This window comes from Drosophila santomea, chromosome 3R (genome assembly GCF_016746245.2).
Source record: "Drosophila santomea strain STO CAGO 1482 chromosome 3R, Prin_Dsan_1.1, whole genome shotgun sequence".
Lineage (NCBI taxonomy): Eukaryota > Metazoa > Arthropoda > Insecta > Diptera > Drosophilidae > Drosophila > Drosophila santomea.
This window is the reverse complement of record NC_053019.2, coordinates 28,670,360-28,689,281: the sequence shown is the minus strand read 5'-3', so window position 1 is coordinate 28,689,281 and position 18,922 is coordinate 28,670,360. Positions and strand designations below refer to the sequence as shown.

Here is an 18,922-nt window from a genome sequence, read left to right as displayed (position 1 = left end):
AGTGTGCCTGTCAGGGAGAATGGTGCGTAATGGGGTAAGGTTGGGGAGAAGCAAAGGTACTCAGTGTGACATTGCAATGAAAATAAACTTGTAGCCCACAGGAAAAAGAAAGAAGCACACGAAAGCGCTATGAAACAAAAATATTTATGCAAAACCTTAAGTGAAAGCAACGTCAATATTTTTTGGCGCCTTCAGAGCTGCGGTTTGTGCCCTGAGCTTTTGCCTTTTGTGAGCCTTTTTCCGGGTTTATTTCTTATGCAAAAACCGCATCAAAATCATAAAACAATTGCCAACTTCTTTTCAGCTAGTTGAATATTGCAAAAGTTTGCTAAGAACTCTTTTAGCGAGCTGCAAAGTATCAGATTTTTTGAATAGTTTTTGTTTGTGCCATATGGAGACTTGTCTTAACGCACTACAGTTCACAAGAAGCCACAAATGTCCATAAGCTCCGATGAGAAGACTTGGTTAAAGTTTCCCCATTACGGTTTTCTCGTCGCATGCGTTAAATGGCGAGGAGCGGGGACACGTGTGCCTTTTGTCCAGATTTTCCCACTGACAGGAATCGATCGATAAATGTGCTTATCAGCAAGTAGTCGACACATTTTGCTTATCAAAGCATTTTGGCTTATCGAATGTGGCGTTATGCAGGAGGGGAGCAAAGAAGCAGCCCGTCCATCGATATTAAATTATAACAATGTGGTGAGTGGTTTCCTGTGGTGGGTGGAGTGTGTGGAGTGGGTGGAGTGGGTGCTTGCATATCTAATCAGCCCACAACAACAACTCGGAAAGGGGTACGCACAATTGACTCATTAACAGGCAAAACCGCGACAAGCAAAGTCCAACACAAACACAGCCGCACACACATAACGATTTGTTATGTTTAATGATGTTGCTGGTTGTGGTCCCTAAACTTTCCCCTTCCCCCTTTCCCTACCTTTGCCCTGTATCCTGCAGGATAATTAGAATGGCTTAGCCTAATATGCGTGCAAATGCTCCCAAAATTTGGTTTTGCTTGGAGCCTTCATACGTAAATGCCTGTTATTAAAGATCTTAAATACACTCGGGTGTAAAACATAATTTCAAAATAATTTATTCTTTAAGATTAACTTTGAATATGTATGTACCCTCTTAGAAATTAGTACCTCTTAGTGAAAACTTATGCACAATAATTAAAGTTCACAAACGCCTGCCGATTGCCACTTGACAGATAGTTACTGCTAATCGACTTTGCTGTTTATACAAGACCTACTGAGATGAGTAATAGATGGGCAAACGCTTCCTAACAATTACATTACAATTTTTACACAATCAACGTCATCGTCATCATAATAATCAGGCAAAGTGGAGTATCAAATTACTGGCAGCGGAAAGGAAAGGAAACCCAGCAACAGCCACTGATGGCATCCCTCAGGCATCTAAAGCCAGCATGGCAATCGAAGATGAAGCAGCCGCATCATCATGGGCACTCATCCCACTCGGAACATCCCACATACGCCCTGTCTAGCCACGCAGCTCGGCACTCGGCAATTCTAATCAATTTTTATTATTTTTACAAACTTTGGCTTCGAGGAGAGGGTCTAAGGCGAAGCTCACGTCGACGGGCTTTTGTTTCCAATGGGTGGAAATTTATCTAGGCGAAGGCAAAAACAAATAGCACGCCAGGGGAGAAGTGCCGTGAAGTTCTCCCATCCAATTCCCCCTTGTCTTTCTTGTTTTCCTTGTCTTTCCTGATGCTGGCAAACGCACAAAAAACGCGTCGCAAATGGACAGGATAAGAGGAAATCGGTGGCAGGTGGGTCGGTGGGTCGGTGGGTCGGTGACGGTGGCGGTGGGCGGTCGAATGTGTTTACGTTATGATTTTCGAAATCAAAATTCAGCACGAATAGGAATAAATTCACTTCCGAATGTCATTAAATTGTTTTCCGATAGAACGTGTATATTTCACGCAAGAAGTTTTGTTGCTTACTATGAACCGTTTTTGGCATCCGCCCAGCATCCTCGTCACCGACAGACGCCTCTGCCTTCCATCTCCCGGGTTTCTTTTATTAATACGATACTTGATATTATTGATTTTGATTGAGATTTATGTTGGCGAGGATGATTTCTGAGTAGCAGGGGATGCCGCTGCCGTGCAAACGTTTAGCATATTGTGCACTAAAAAAAATGTGTATGTATTTTATTTTTTTTAAATGGTTTAATAGCAAAATCCCCAGATTTAATAACCTTTTGAATGAAGAAAATAATCCTATACCTAATCTTACTAAACTAATAAGTTTTGAGTATTGTTTATAAATTCACACAGTATTCCTTTAAGTGCAAAGTCCTTTAGCCCTAAAAAACTTGGCAAAATGCATAAATTTTGTGCACTGCCAGTTGCTTTGATTAATGCGGAAAGTTTTCGCCTTTAACTAATAAAAGTTTCCTTCGCGATGCCCGCCTGTAAATTGACTCAACAACTTCACCATGTTCCCTCTTCTCCCTGTTTCCAGAACTCGATCGTCCCGAGCGACTACCGCATCCAGTCCCCGGCGGGCGGATCGCCTCTGCCCCTTTGCGCCGCCGCCAACGCGTCCAGCAACAATGCCAACAGCTCGGGCGACAGCAACAGCAGCGCCGTGGGAATCTTGCAGAACAACACAAGCGCCGTAAGTGCGGCCGGCAACAACACGAACTCCGCCGGAGGACCTAATACAGTGCTCCGTGTGATTGTCGAGTCCTTGATGTACCCCGTCTCGCTGGACATTCTGCACCAGATCTTCCAGCGCTATGGCAAGGTGCTGAAGATTGTCACCTTCACAAAGAACAATTCATTCCAGGTGAGTTGAGATCTTGACGTGCAGTCTTTTGTTCATCCTCGAAGCCACACGATTAATGGCCAACAAACCACTCCCTTCCTAGGCCCTCATCCAATATCCGGATGCCAACTCCGCCCAGCACGCCAAGTCGCTCCTGGACGGGCAGAACATATACAACGGCTGCTGCACGCTGCGCATTGATAACAGCAAGCTGACGGCGCTGAATGTTAAGTACAACAACGACAAGTCGCGCGACTTCACGAACCCCGCGCTGCCCCCTGGTGAGCCGGGCGTGGACCTCATGCCAACCGCCGGCGGACTGATGAACACTAATGATCTGCTGCTGATTGCCGCCCGGCAGCGACCTTCTCTCACAGGTGATAAAATAGGTAACACGAACTGAACATTTTCCCAGTTTTTCCTTTGTTTTCTCTCAGCTTCAAGTTGCTAACCACTCAAACGCCTAACTTGTCCACCAGGCATTTTTTAATTTTCAAGAGAGATTTTCCGAAACAATATTTAATTTGACCTATTTCTGTCGTTTAAAGTGATACGGTTATTCTGAGTATTCTTACTAAAGTAATTTGATTACAACGTACATTTTTGGCCAAGTTATTTTCACGTTGCTTCATCACTTTTTAAAAATATAAAAGTCTAAAAATCCAAATTAAATTGTAAGAGGCTTGATTTAATCCAATTTCTTTTTGGCAATATTAATATGGAAAATAATACTTTTTCATATGCCTCGTCTTCTTGGTTTTTCCCTTTACACCTGCTATCGATTCACATAGAGCTTAAGTGGCATGCAACTAATATAAAACTGTCAGCCTTGGTCGATTGCTAACTCTTGTTTAATTTTCTTTCAGTCAACGGCCTGGGCGCCCCGGGAGTCCTGCCGCCCTTCGCCTTGGGCCTGGGCACTCCACTGACCGGCGGCTACAGCAACGCCCTGCCCAATTTAGCCGCTTTCTCGCTGGCCAACAGCGGCGCCCTGCAGACGGCCGCTCCTGCAATGCGAGGTTACTCGAATGTCCTGCTTGTCTCGAATTTAAATGAGGAGGTAAGTGCGGACCTGTGCAGGGATATTCAATTTGTTGAGATAAGCAACCCGAGTCCGAACTCCGTCCGAGCCATCGTAATAAAAGTGTGGTATATTAGGAAGTGATTGGAGCGGCAATAAAATCATTCACATTTCATGTAAAAAAGAAATTAGTTTCATTTAGTATGCGCGCCCATTGATTCATATAAGTTCCCAATTTGCTGAACCAATAGTAACAACGCTTTAACTTTTCACCTCTCACGGATATATTTTCATATTTTTATAATTATGCATTCTACCCGTATAAGATTACACATATATGAATAAAGTAAATGTTAACAAGCCTGGGACCTGAGAAGATCCCCCTCTCCCTTCCCTCTACCTTTCTATCTCTTTCTCTGTGTCCCAGACTGAAACTACAGAACCGAACCATCATGCTCTATAATTTAATTTGTATGTTTCCTATTTAACGTATACTTTGTGGTTTTTATTTGTAATACATCTGAAACGAAACTCTCGCTAACTGACGACAAACTCTATTCTCTTTTTCTCTGTAGATGGTCACGCCTGATGCTCTCTTTACCCTTTTTGGTACGTCTGCACAATCGATTACTCTATTAATTGCCAGATCCTTCAACTTTATTTGTTTGTTGTCCGGGCCAAGCTAGAGGATGCCTGTTGGTGGGAGAGATGCAGTAGTGCACTCCTGTGAACACATCTTCATTTGTTGTCTCTGTTGACCTCTGTCTCTTTTTCAATCTGACTCTTTTTCGATCTCTTCCCTGAAATAAGCGCGTACCCATTGTCCTGTCTAGCTTCGCCCGGCTACAACGTGTCCCACATAAATTTACACTTCTTAAACAATTTATAAGTAGTTCACTTGATTATTCATTGAATTTACACTGTACGAATCGAGCCAAGCCAACGCTTTATACTTTCCCCATGTAGCTGCTCTCTGTGTTCTCCGTTCTACTTTTATGCTCGCTTCCGCTTGGCATTTACGCCATTTACGTGCAATCAGCAAAAGTGCCATGTATTATTTATAACACGGTATGGGATGTTGCGCGGGGGTGCGGTGGGTTAACAAAGCAATAGCTGACAAAAATGCGGCACAAACTGTTTAAAATGTTGGAAAAGCCTTTTCAAAGGCCCGGGGGTTACTACTTGGTACTTTAGATATGCAACGGGCATTTGGCAGTTTGCACATAAAATGCATTCGCCACGTGGGAGATGTGGAGCAGAATTATGAGCTCAAGCACTCAAACTCGGGGACCCCGTAAAAAATCTCCATTCCTAGATCTATCCGATCATTTTCCAGAGCTGGGCAAAGGACATGCCCCTGCAGGAAGTTTAAATAAATGTAGAGCATCCCGATCATGCTATAAAACCCATTTAAATGGAAAAATGGTTTTCCGTGTGGCAGTGCCAGTATTTATTGTATTGCGAAATGGAATAAACCTAGTAAAGCCGGCAACAAATGGCTTTCTAATAGCTTTTTGCCCAGAGCAGCAGGGACAAATCCATCAGGAAGCTTGACTCACGAATAGGAATGGAAAATGTTCTTTTGGTATACAGTCTTGTCCTTCTGCCTTCTGCCATTTATCCTGTCATAAGTTCTGCTTACAAATTGTAAAACAATGAAAATGAGAATACACTCGACGTCCTGCAAACCCCTACGTACATATATTAAAAACAGAGCAGAAGCAACTGGCAACAAGTGAAACCGCACTCAGGCGGGAGCGGTGGAGCATTGGCAACACCACTACGTGTGCATCCTGTTGCTCCTCCGTTGTCTTCGTGTGCGTTGGTGCGTCCGTGTGTGTGTGAAATTACATGAATTAAGTGTGCTCGTTGTTGGTTTCCATTGTTGAGGCACAGGACCCGGGGTCAGAGGGTCCTCTGAGCTGAGAGCTGAAATGCATGCACAAAACACATGCTTTAACATGTGCTCATCCTTCCGCACACACAGACACACAGAAACACACACAAACGAACTCCAGCACCCACTAACACACATGCAGCACAAAAGATTGAGTGCGGAAGTGCATAGCTATAAAAATGTCCATTTATTTAGTTATCATTGCGCTTGTTGCTGTCGCCCATTGCTGCTTTTGCTGCCTTTCCTTAGATTGTATGCACGCGGAGAAAAATCGTGGCTTGCCGTGTCCCACGAACACCAAAAGCTTAGCTTAAACGTTAGGTAACATAGGCAACACTATATTTAGCTTTTGAATGAATAGTAGGTAATTCAAATATTCGTTTCAACTTTTATAATTATGTATTAAAAGACATTTGTTTAACACCCCCAAAAGAAAAACCTCTGTCATCAATACATACACATTAAAGTAGGACTTTAAATAAAAGCTCCCAATTAAGAGCACGAGAACGTTTTTAGTCAGATTAAATTTAAATTTTAAATATTCAAATATGTTTAAACCATTCAGCTTGGTATTTAAATCAAATGTGCTAGAAGCGCCATCGGACTAAGAATTGGCTATTTTTTCTCTGTGCGTGTGTGTGGTTTTTACATAACGCTTTCTCGGTTTCTGTATACATATAGATATATATACTTTTTATACTACACACAGCCATGATCATTGTGTAGTTTTTGCTGGCTCTTACAATTGAAATAAAATTTACTTGTGACTTTTTGTAGCTCGTTGGTTCGGTTAGCCAGTCGGTTGGTTGGTTTCTCGAATGGAAAAGGGGATTGTCTCCGGTCGCCTTGCTGGATTTTCGTCGTCTGTCGTCTGTTTGCCAAATGAATTTAACTAACTTTGTAAAGTTAATGGGGTTTGCTGTTTGAATTGCTCTCCCAACTTCCCCAGCTCCGTGTGTGTGTTTTATTATTTTATGGGATTCCCAGTTGACTTTTCACTTGCGCTGCATTTCTCCATTTGGCTTGCCCCATTATGTACTTGATTTAATTACCAAAACACATCGATTGAGGAAGTTTTTGTCCGGTGCTACAAGCATTCTGCCAAGTGTGGCGCATAATTGCAGCATAATGGATTTTGTTGCCACAACAAGGGCTGCTCCCTTCTCTTCGCTTTCCCAATGCTGGCGATTCAATCTCTTGTGAATTTTTTGCCCCAATGTGCTTGCACGGTATGTATGTATGTTCAACAGCCAGAGTCTGGCTGTTCTACCCTTTGTCTCTGGTGACACAAAACGTTTGTTTGCGGCCGCACACACAGGCTTCCCATTTGTTTGCATGCAAATGCATTTAATTTGAGTTTAAATACCCAAATATAAACTTCTGCCAAACAAACGCAACCACACGGAGAATGGCCGGCAACAATGAGTTAAGCCGCTTGCTTGCCCGGAACTTCACCCTTGTGTGCTGTGCCTTTGATTTATATTTACAAATTGCATCCATTCTGTCAGCAGTTCGGGGCTTATCGCTCAAAGTAAACAGAAATGTTTCCAAACGTATTAATTGCTTAAAAATTGTTTCTGTTCTGGCGTGCCGTTGTTCTTGTTGCCGGATTTGTGCAGCGTAAACCACAGAGCACCACAGGGCAACTTTGGGCCACTGAGCCGGGAAAATCCGATCAGCAGACCGCTTAGCAGACTCCTGCTGCATCTGAAGTTACAGCTCCTGCTCCTCCTCCTCCTTATGTGCCTTCTACTCCTGCGCCAGTTGCCAGTTGGCAGTTGGCAGTTGGCTGCTGCCTGCACTGCTAATAAAGCTTAGATTGCTGATTAAACGCTTCGAAGGGCTCAGCTCGGAGCGAAGTGGAAAAGTTGGATACCAATACGCCCTGTTGCACAGCCGAGATGGAGAGATGTCGATAAGTCGAACGTTAAGCGTATTATTATTGGGGTGCCAATAGATGTAGATAAACGCGACGGCTTCCCAAGGAGCCGAGCAAGCACCCAGCGTGTAATTGACGGCCAGAGTCTCGACGGGCAATCAACCGGATGGCAGGCTAAAATTTTATGTAATAACCTTTGAATTTCCAAGTAGCTCTAAGCAGACAGCGGACAGACAGGAGCGCCACCAATGACACTTAAATGAGCTAGGAGGTGCTCTGCAAACAAGTGCACAAAAACAAAACCCGCACGTAAGGTTGGGCTATCCTTAAACAAGTTGGGATTTACATTTTTGCACAGTCGAATATATAAGCCCTATGTCTGTTTGCTTCGGATATTGCTCAGTGAATATCATCGTCATGTTGAAAGCCTCAAATCAAGCACTCACGATCATCCCCGGTTTTTGATCAGTGTAGTGTAGACTGGCAAGCGAGTAGGAAACGTCAACCGGCAAATGGCAAACGTTTGCTTTTGTTATGTTAATAGCAACACGCAAGGACACGTAACAGCGATTTCCACACGAGGTGGGCCAAAGACGCTGCGGGCCACTTTTGGTTGGTGGATTCGGCACTTCAAAGGGTTAGGAGGAGGGACCGAGGGCAGGATGAGTATGCGGTTCGCAGCCTGCGTTCACCTGAAAGCTGTTTGCATACCAAATAATAAAAGTGGGGAGCTTAGCTCTCGAACCGGGGACGAACAACGCACTTTAAACGCGGGGATTAATCTAGCCGAAAACAGCAACAAGCGGCGCAACAAAAAGGCCAAAGGGCCGGAAAAGTTGGCCCAGAACCCTTTTAGGTGTCAGCCAGTTAGACATTTTATTAGTTTTGACAGCGCTTTGTTAGCTCTGCCTGCGACTAGGCGAAGACCCAAACCCAATTGAAAGGTCCCAGAGGCTCTCTGGGGCATGCTCTTTAGACACTTGACACATTCCGCTTAGGCTGTCAAGCATTCAATTCCGTCCTATGCCCCACTCGAACGGAAACCAAGCCGGCCGGACCGACAAGCCAGCAGCCCATATCATTCGATTGCCCATTTTTGGAGGCTGGGACTTAGTTGCCTTTGCATAACAATAACAGAAACTTAATCAGTCTGCAAACCGTCTGGGAATCATGCCATGTTGGGGGTCCAACACCCCAACACCCCAACACTCGCACATATGCTATGTAATCCGCTTATGTAATTGTAATAGCGTGATAAAAATTTATATCATTGCCGAAAATATTGTCGAAACGTGTTTAATTGATTTTTTATGCGTTAAGAGATCCAGCGTATTGCTGCGTGATATTCCCTCTTTATATGTGCGTCGATTGTTGTTCCTGCGAATGCGCGAAATAATTTCATAAAATTTTATGCGCTACATGTTGTGGCAGAAATGCAATTTGATAAAGTGCCCGAAACAGGAAAAATTAAATCCAATGTGCAAATAATTTCAATGAATCGCAACAAATCGCTTTAGCAGCTAAACGCGGAATGACAGGCGTTCGAGGCAATGTGATTAAATGGAAGCTATCGATTTGAATTCGAATTTCCGTTTAGCTTTTGACACCGCCTAAAAGGGAGATGGATAGGAAGGGAAATTTAGAGGGCCGTTTCAACTTTATAGACTCCCAGGCCAACATGCCGCACCATCCGCATAATTCTTCATCTAGAATATGCTCAAACACGCGACTAATGGGCCGCCGGGGAATCGGCTTCGCCGTCTGCATACGTTAGTGTCGCGAAACCACAAAAAAAAAAAACAAAAAAAAAAGAAACTTTTGGAGAAACATTCAGACGATAATAAATTATTATCAAGTCTGTCTGTTGGACGCGGCTGGGAATACGAATAAAGATTGTGGCTACCGGGCACACTTTGCACGGCAAACGGCAGCTGTTGCTCATACGCCCCGTTGCACGCCGAGTTATGCTGGTGACTGTAGGAGAGCCGAATGCCTGGCATTCAATATGCTCCACTGCCAATACCTGCAGATGTGGATGTTGATGTCGACGTCTGCTGCTGCTACTTCTGGCCTCGCTTGCAATTGTTACCCCGAATTCCTGGAAAAAACGAAACGATATTGCTCGGTGTTTGGCATAAGTCAAGTCCACCGGATAACTGGGAACTAAGGCAGTCAGTCAGGTAGCCAGTCGTCTGTATAAAATGGATTTACTGCCAACTGTTGAACTGTGTTCTCTGTCCTGCGAACTCCTCCTTGTACCTCACTATTTACTACCTGCATTTCCATTGCTAGTTTTGTAACTTGTTAGCGCAGCGCTCGCTTGGCTACGCTTCGAGTAGCTGGCATGGCCCCCACTTATATAGCCGGCATGGCTTCCCAAGTTCTAGCACTTGGAAAAAATCTATAAGATTTCTTAGCTTTTAGTATATTTAAATTGGGAAAGTAATTATTTAAACAAGTAACTCCTGCATTAAATGGAATAGCTGGCGTGGGTTGCTTCGTAGTGCTGATAAAAATATAGGAGAAAATATAGGATGTAAATTAATTTTAGGTGCTGTACTAAAATTGGGCAAAGTGTAATGCCTCTTCTGTGCGGGTGTGTGTGACTGAAAGAAGTTGAAAATTTACTTTCCGCATTATTCGATTTGTTGTCTTGGGCAGGGCTGCACTTTACATTGTTTGCTTTGGGGTCGGTTTTGCCATTGGCATTGCCATTGCCCTTTGGCCACCAAGTCGACCGGCAACTATTTTTTATGCTTGATGGCAATTTGCGCCCCGCTTCGAATTTGCGCTGATTGGCTGCACATGGGATGAAGCCCGGCAAGGGTCACCCAATAGACCGGCTCTTGGCCAGCTGTCAAAGCAAAAGACACTGGCCGGAGGAAAGGGCCAGCAGCTTCCTTAAAGACTGCTTCCAGTCTTAATGCACTTCTACAGCTAGGTCTCAGCTCACCCTATATTGCATAGTTTGTGGCGTAAGTAAAGCCATAAAATACAATTCAATAACGCGTCCGCTGCCGCCGAATTGTTGCACACCAGCACACCTTGTATGACGGCTGTAAAATCCGTGGCCTTAAAACGAAATGCGGCAAGAAAGCCAAGCCAGCTGGGCCAACGAACGAGCTGTAGCCAGGCAGACGTAGTTCGAATTGCAACTCGTAAAAAATAGCACAGAAAACTTATTGAGCCAGTTATGAGTTTCGTACATGATACTAACGGCGTGGCCCGCGGCAATAATGCGAGTGCTTGGGCTGTAGGCAAAGAAAGCAAGGTGGAAAAATGATGGTGCCCAAAGATATCTGGTGTACATGTTATGGCTTTTTGGTGGGGTGTAAAACTTTTCCGCGGTCGCCATAAACCGCTTGGAGCTGTCCAAAAATTCAGGAAGCAGTCGGGGAGAATGAAAGCGACTACTTTGGACAGTTCCAAGCTTAAAGCCAATAAGCTGTCTAAGACCACGTACACCTAAAAACAGGTTAATTTTATTTAGAGTTCTAGAATCTATAGTGTGTATATAGTTTGGTTGGGTTTTCCAAGTGTAACAGTTTATATTTGAGAAAGTATAAAGTTTTCCGGAGCAGCAGCTACAAAGTGCTTTAGTTTTGGTTGGCCTGCTCACCATTCGTGCGGCGGTACTCAAATTACTTTACTGGCCGACGCTTATGTACCCAGTACTCTGCAAACCATTTACTCATAATCCTCAACTGCTCCAATCCGCAGGTGTATACGGCGATGTGCAACGTGTAAAGATTCTGTACAACAAGAAGGACTCGGCACTCATACAAATGGCGGAGCCCCAGCAAGCTTATTTGGGTAAGTCAAGCAGACGCACTTTTACCTCACTAACCCACGAATCTACCCACCATCTACTGCATACCACACGAAAACACAACGAAACGAGAGTAATGAAAAATCTGAGTCTCGATCCGTAAGCTGAGGGCCGGGGCGAAAAAAGAGCAACTGCAATTTGCAGCTTGTTTAAAATGAAAATTCCGGCAACATGAAATTCCAAACGGCGCATTCCTTTGGCAACCGTAACCATTGCTGCTGTTGGTGTTGGTTGTGCAGCTGCAAATGCAGCAAACAAAATGTATTAATAATAAAAATTGTTAAAGCGAAAGAGACGGCAAGAGGGCCAAAGCGAGGGATGGCTGGCCGTTCGCATAAATGGAATTTTATAAGCGCTTTATTACCAGCCCGCCTGGGCAGCAGCAACACCTGGTCAAGACCCACTTCTTCCCCGCCGTCCGGGCAACAAAGGCTCCTCCTCCCCTGCGCGGCGGGACATGCCAATCATTTTATTGCATTTATTTGTGTGCACTTTGCCATTGTCAGGCTGCCCGCCATGCCGCTGGCCAAGGACGCCCCCGTTCGGATCCCAATCCAATCCAATCCGACCCCCTGCACGCATTAAACGAAATGAAAATTGTCGCGCATTGCGACGCGTTAAGAGCAACCAACCGACGTGCCAAATTCCACTTTATTACAAAAACAGGAGCGGCAGCAGTGGCAAGGTGATCGAAGCGTTGACAGCGCTGACAGCGACACCTTTTTCAATTTCGATTTGGTTTTATTCCATTTAACACGCCAACTATCCAGCGAGCACCTCCCCCTCCTGCTCCACGTCCACCGCTCTTTTTCTCCGGCTAGCATTCATTGTTCCCACTCAGCGGTGCGTCCGCCGCTGTCTTTCATTTGTGTTATTTATTCATTGGAAAAATAACTCAAAAGCTGTCAAAGTGCTGCGGCCCTGCAGGGAGGCGCTTAATTGAAAACAACAACGGTGCGAAAGTCCCCGCTTGAAGTCCTTTCCTTTGAGCTTTTAAGGAAAATGCAGTGGGTGCGGGTGTATGCAAATTTATCAGCTTCCTAAGCCCCGCTCTAAAGCATTTGTGAGCAAGGCTCAGTTTCAGATTCAATTTAATATATTGTATTGTCTTTGCAATGCTTGTAGTTGGCAAGATCGCTATTGTTTTGCCATCTCTATATTAATGCAAGGCCACTTTTACACACTTTCTGCATAAGAAGCATATTTTATTAGCTACTTATGTTCGCTGAGAGTATATGAAAATGAAAATCAGGTTGAATGTCATCAGGGCTTTAATCTTTCGAACATGTAATTTATCAATTATATTTTCCGTCACGATTCCATGTCGTTCGCACAAGCAGCGACTGCTGCTGCTGTTAATAACGTTTAAATAAATTTAATCTGTTCAATAAATGCAAAGTGCGATCGCTGCGGAAATTGCCAGCAAATTGCGCGCCTGAAAAAGCGTAAGCTACTGCATAATAAATGCCATCAACTGTTTATTGATTTAAATAAAAAGAAAATAAGTGCTTGGCAGCCCCGTACACACACAGGTGCACAAATACCCAACATCCCCGGGGTATCCACGAATCCGCAGACCAAATATCCGCAGTTGTATCCGCACATCCGCCGCTCCACCGCAAACTATTTTCGCAGCCTTATCACGAATTGGGTGGCGGCGGGTGGCGAGCTTCTCTTCGCATAAAATATGCTTTGTCCTGTACTCAATTAATTTTTTAATTATAATTATGTAAACATATAGTTAAAACTTCATGAATTCGATGCGGCTTCGGCGGGCGGTGCACCTTGCATTCTTTGGCTCGCAGCTCAATTGCATTCCTGCTTTGAGATTTCCCATCTTAATTAATTGGGTTAAACGAACGGATGGGGATGGGAAAGGGGATCGCTAGAGCTAATCAACAGCAACTCTTGAAAATGCATGGCATAATTACGGGTAATTTTCCTTTGTGCGCATATGCACGCAGTGCTGTCCGCAGCTGTCCGAATTCGTTTCGGTGGCGTATACGTAATGCTGTGTTAATTGAATTCGTCCAAAAATTGACAGCAATTCGAGGACCACAAAATCCTGCCACCGGCTGCAATTGATAAAACTATTGTGCCGATTTTACGCAAATGAAGCGGCGAAACCGAAACTAGTCAACTGTTTGACCAAACAAGCAAATTATTGTGCCAAACTAGAAAGTCAACATCCCTTTCCCACTCCACGCACCACTCTATTTCACTCCCCAGTCAAACACACAATTGCGAACCAACTGCCCCAGGGCATATGCAAACATTAATGGAAATACTACAGCATATAGACTACTAATGTGCCGCATGGGCTGCCAAATGGCAAATACTCACACTACTGGAATTTACCTATGTTTTAGCCCATTCATCTACACTATTCAAAACCGAAAAACGTACTATATATTGAAGAAATATCCTAGTGGAACAATGGTCTGAGAGAAAACGGCTTCAACTTTTCTGACGCAATTCGAAAACAAAATGTATTTAGGATATTAGTTGCCAATATTTTTCCAAAGTGTAAGCAGCTACCTGGACACAAGACCAACACGAAATGGATGCCGGGCTCGGGGCGGGAGTGCGCACTTATGCACTCATAAAATATTAACAAATTCATTCGTTACTTTGCCCAAAACTCTCGCCAACAAACAAAGACGATTACCGAACGTGGAGCAGCAGGAGTAGCAGAAGCAGGAAGGAGCAGCTGCCCGGGGTCAACTCACACACCCCATGCATACGAAAGTGTCTCGTAAGGTGGTGTGCGTTATGGCGAGGGCCACACACAAAATACGGCTACAATTGCACACTCAGCATACGAATTACAGCGTAAAGGCGCAAAAAAGTTTTGCAAGAGAAGTCAACGGAAATCGGGGCAAAAAGGACCCTATGAGAATCAAAATGGAATGGTGGGCACCCATTCGCTGAACTAAATGCGACAGCAATCTGAATGCACGGGGGCAAGGGGCCAGAAAATAGACAAAAACACGAAATGAAAAGCAATAAGCTTTCCACCGCCCACTGTGGCGTCCATTTGGTGGGCAGTTGAAGGTGTTTGGGTACCAAGGATGTTGTAATGGACTATTTTGTTGGGTTGGGGTGCACATGCGGGGGTGAAGCCGGGCGGGATTAAGTTTTGCGCAATGTATTGCCAACCATGTATAAAATTTATTGACGCACTCCCAGCTGTCAGCTGTGGGCCCTCTTCCCCCTCGTGTTAGCAAATAAATTTCCTGTTTGCCGTACAAATTGCTCCAAAATATTTTGCATAAGCGTTCGCATAAAGGCATTTGCAATAAAAACAAACAACAAACACAGTCTTTCACATGTGTTGGTCACATTTCATTTCCATTTGTATTATGGACGATTACGCATACGCCATGTGTGCGTGTGCTCCCAAACTAGAAGTCGAGTTCGGTAAAAGTTTCCTCGGACTTGGGTTGACAATGCTAAGTGACTATTTGAATGACTTGGCGCCCGGCTCTCTGAAGGCCACTATTAATTACGGAGCAGGGAAAACGCCGGACAGAGGATGTTTTGCATAGTTTACGAGCCAGAGATAATAAAGCGCCTAGGCAGTGCGGCCGTAGATCATAGTCAAGGAATTGCTGGACATTAATCGTTCAAATCATGAAAGTTGCAACTAACTTGGAGTTTATCAGGTGGGGGTAGTAAACTCATCCCCAGTTCCGGATGCGGGCTCACCTGAGCCACATTTTCCCCATCCTGTGCGCCTTCCGCTTGTAGAGTAACATTTTCTGAGTGCGGTCGGTCCCAAGTGTATGATGCTTAAAAGTCTTAAACCCAGAACTTCATGCATAAAACAAGGGCAGACCCTCAAAGTCTCATCGCCGAGTCATTTCACTTACTTTTCGGTTTTCCCGTTCCATGTTCCACTCTACTTTCTTTTGTTAGTTAATAATGATTTGTTTTCGCCGCTGATGTTGGTCAGCAGCCTCAGCTTTGTAATTAAAAGTTTAAGATACTTTTTGAGCCGGGCCCAGGAGCAGCTGCAGCTGTAGGCAAAGTTAGAACCAACTCCTGGCCTTTTTCGAAATGTGACTCGCCTGCACATTAATCTTTATTACAAGTGTTTGTCATACACAAGGACGGGTGCAGGAAAAAAGGATGCTTAGGCCATATGAGCAGCGGCGGGCTTTGTCACTGCTGGCGCTCCTTTTATTTGACAATTTATTATATTCCTGCGTCTTTCGTTTTTGAAAATCACTTAATCCATTAGGCAAACAATAAACGGCTGAGTAAGCATATTGCGTTACAATAAAACAGAGGAGCACTGATAAAATGTGATGTAATTTATTAATGTAATGCATGAGAGTTAAAAAATGTTAGAACGTTTTCTGGACAGTGGCCTGACCCAAGCCGTTGGATGACTTGGCAGGAACTTAAATTAAATAAAACGTAATCGAAACTGAAATCGAAATGGAAATGGAAATGGAAAGGGAAGGGGAGATTGAATCGTATTTGAGTACAGCGCTGCGTTGCACATGCATTCCATCTGAGCCGCAGGTGTTATGGCTTCTGAGAATATGAGAAATAAGGCAAAGTCCGTTGGAAGAGCGCCAGAAGAGAGCCTGGAGAAGGCAAACTTTTGTTTGGTAATACTTTTACGGCCAAACAAGCATTTCAGCTCGTATAAATCACCAAAGGCAGACGACATTGATAAAGTTGCAGTTACATCTGAGTATGTAAATATTTGCCTGCACTTATTGCTGACTTTGTTCGACGGCTGGTGGTCGGGATCTTTGACTACACTGAGGGAAGGACCGAAGCCGTTTGGTAGTGATGCTAAACCGAGTTTTATTTCCGTCACAATTCTTTTCGGAATTATTCTCTAAAAATATTGTGTGAAATAATGAAAATTTTTCTAGCAATGCTTCCTTCTGGGGTTCAGAAGCGCTTTTATGGCTTGTGGCACAACAAATAAATTGTATTGCTACAGATACATTATTGACACACAGACACATTTTCCATACACAGACTCATCTAACAAACGGAAAACTTTTCCCCAGTGGTACCCATTTTAACGTGTTACTTTCTGCTCCACAGCCATGTCTCACCTTGATAAATTACGTTTATGGGGAAAGCCGATACGTGTGATGGCAAGCAAACACCAGGCCGTCCAGCTGCCCAAGGAGGGCCAGCCGGACGCAGGACTCACACGTGACTACTCGCAAAATCCGTTGCATCGCTTCAAGAAACCGGGCAGCAAGAACTACCAGAACATCTATCCGCCGTCGGCGACACTGCATTTAAGCAACATTCCGTAAGTATTCTACAGTCCATGACATTTCACTGGCTGTGCCTGAGGGTACGGGCTCGGTATGGATGCTCGGAGATGCCTTTATGCGGCACGACAAGGCAATTACAATTATAGCTATGAGCAGTGGAAACCCCGCGTAGCACCCTATTCTCCCAAATTTGACAAAGCACCCCGCTGACTGGGATTCGCATGCCAACTAGAGGACGGTGACTACCCTCCGCTGTGTGAATTTATGAATCGAGCCAATCGCTCAACAGACAAAGGGCCTTCAAAGCGCCTACCGAGCGGTATCAATGAACCAGCTTCACAGCAGGCGTTGCCACATACCCACGTACCCTTAAATAGGAGACTCTGCTTTAAAGCTAACTGACAACATCTTCTCTGTCCCCACAGGTCATCCTGCTCTGAGGATGACATCAAAGAAGCTTTCACCTCAAACAGCTTCGAAGTTAAAGCATTCAAATTTTTCCCGTAAGTAAAGGCAGCATGTGTGCTATTAAAACTGCTTAACGGACTTACCACTAAAAACCGCATCCTTTCCCTACAGGAAGGACCGAAAAATGGCACTGCTGCAACTGTCGTCCGTGGAGGAGGCTGTTCTGGCACTGATTAAGATGCACAACCACCAGCTGTCCGAGTCGAATCACCTGCGTGTAAGCTTCTCTAAGTCGAACATCTAGAATCCGATCCGAAGTCAGGTTTACTGAACCTGACTGGGTGCCTCCGGCGGGTACAGCTACATGCAGATGCATCAGCAGCAACACCTTCAGGTCTATTGGCAGCAACAGATACAAACTATAATCCGTAGTACAAGAAGAATGCACGCAAACTTCTACTGAAATGGCAGACGCCAGAAGCACTACCCACCCAATCCAACAGAATAATCAGCGGTAACAATCGATGCAAGAGCTATACCAATTTTAATCAATGCAACTCACTCTAAGAACTGTTCTGTTTTATACACCACCCTCCAGTGGGAAAAGACAAAAACAATTGAGGAATCTTACTAAATTGATAGAGTAAAAGTCAACTTCAAATAAATATATATTTAAACTATCACGAAAATAGCATTTCAAGTTATGGCACACGCAGACAACAAAACAAACAAGCAACCCACAAACTAACAATCAGCAACATCGTAACGTAAGCTTAACTTTAAACCTATAGTTCGTAAGAAAACTGCATTGCATAAAAAAAAAACAACACAAGAAATATATGATGAGTAGAAAAGAGTTAAGTATGTTTAAACTTTAAAGTAAAGAGAGAAAGATCGTAACTTAAAATATTTTTAGTGCACTGTACTGTGTTTTGGTTTTAAAAAACGACAGAAAGTCAAAAACATACGGAAGAGAAAAATTATGTTAAAAATGAATTAAGGCAATGTTTTATTATGTACATGATGCTGTTATTATATTTTAAATGAATGCAACTTAACTTTAATTTTTTACAAGTGCGCAACTTCAATTGAAGAAATAGCGTACACGTAGCTCATAAATGTTTTAATTTTGCTAGACCTAAAAAGTAAGAAAGTATTTAGAAAAACGGTCCCGAATAAGCACATCGAGCCCTAAGCAGATTGAAGTAAAGCAAGGGAATGTGAAGTAACGTTAAATGGAATTTAAGAAAATTGTATTAATTTTAATAAACCTATATAAACAATAATTTGGACACTGCAAAGATATATTCTTGGCACGTCCGTTTGTTTAGAATATCGGGAGAATAATAATTTTAAAGGCAGTTAAATCAACGCGTACGTAAACCTTTTGTGTGTATGTATATGTAAATGTTGTTAAACTAGCGCAAATTATACAAAAACGATCAAATATACATATAATTAAGTATGTATTGAACTACAACAAACAGGAAACAGGAAATTAAACAAATTTTAAGCTAAAAAGTATAATCTTAAAGCATATATCAAAACACAAAAGGTAATAATATATAATCATAGACATACTGGTAACGAAAGACATATACGTGTTTTAGCAAGAAAACTGAATGATTTTTTGATAATTTTACAAGGACCTCACAACGGACACCACACACAAACACACGCATGCAGACATATGGTCACGCGTACAGAAGCGAACAAATGTAAACAGATATGGAAGTTTATATATATTTAGAAAGGGAAATTATTTGTATGTTGGAGCAAAGAACAAAGGAAATGAGAATAGTAATAAAAGGCAAATACAGAAATGGTTAAAGAATCAACTA

The 18,922-nt window shown here is 43.4% G+C and overlaps 1 protein-coding gene across 13 annotated transcripts in view; it reads left to right on the top strand.

Moving 5' to 3' along the window:
- The window catches only part of LOC120454188 (polypyrimidine tract-binding protein 1), a 128,575-nt gene extending 110,208 nt beyond the window's left edge, over positions 1-18,367 (top strand). For 12 of the 13 annotated variants that reach the window (XM_039639281.2, XM_039639274.2, XM_039639271.2 and 9 more), the window contains 8 exons: positions 2,490-2,816; positions 2,899-3,184; positions 3,662-3,855; positions 4,392-4,425; positions 11,313-11,405; positions 16,492-16,708; positions 17,099-17,176; positions 17,253-18,367. In XM_039639281.2, coding sequence (XP_039495215.1) covers positions 2,490-2,816; positions 2,899-3,184; positions 3,662-3,855; positions 4,392-4,425; positions 11,313-11,405; positions 16,492-16,708; positions 17,099-17,176; positions 17,253-17,385 — 1,362 coding nt within the window. In that variant the 3' untranslated portion in view covers positions 17,386-18,367. The remainder of the gene's footprint in view (positions 1-2,489; positions 2,817-2,898; positions 3,185-3,661; positions 3,856-4,391; positions 4,426-11,312; positions 11,406-16,491; positions 16,709-17,098; positions 17,177-17,252) is intronic. The other variant, XM_039639268.1, reaches the window with a different exon arrangement.
- The last annotated feature ends 555 nt before the right edge of the window (positions 18,368-18,922 follow it).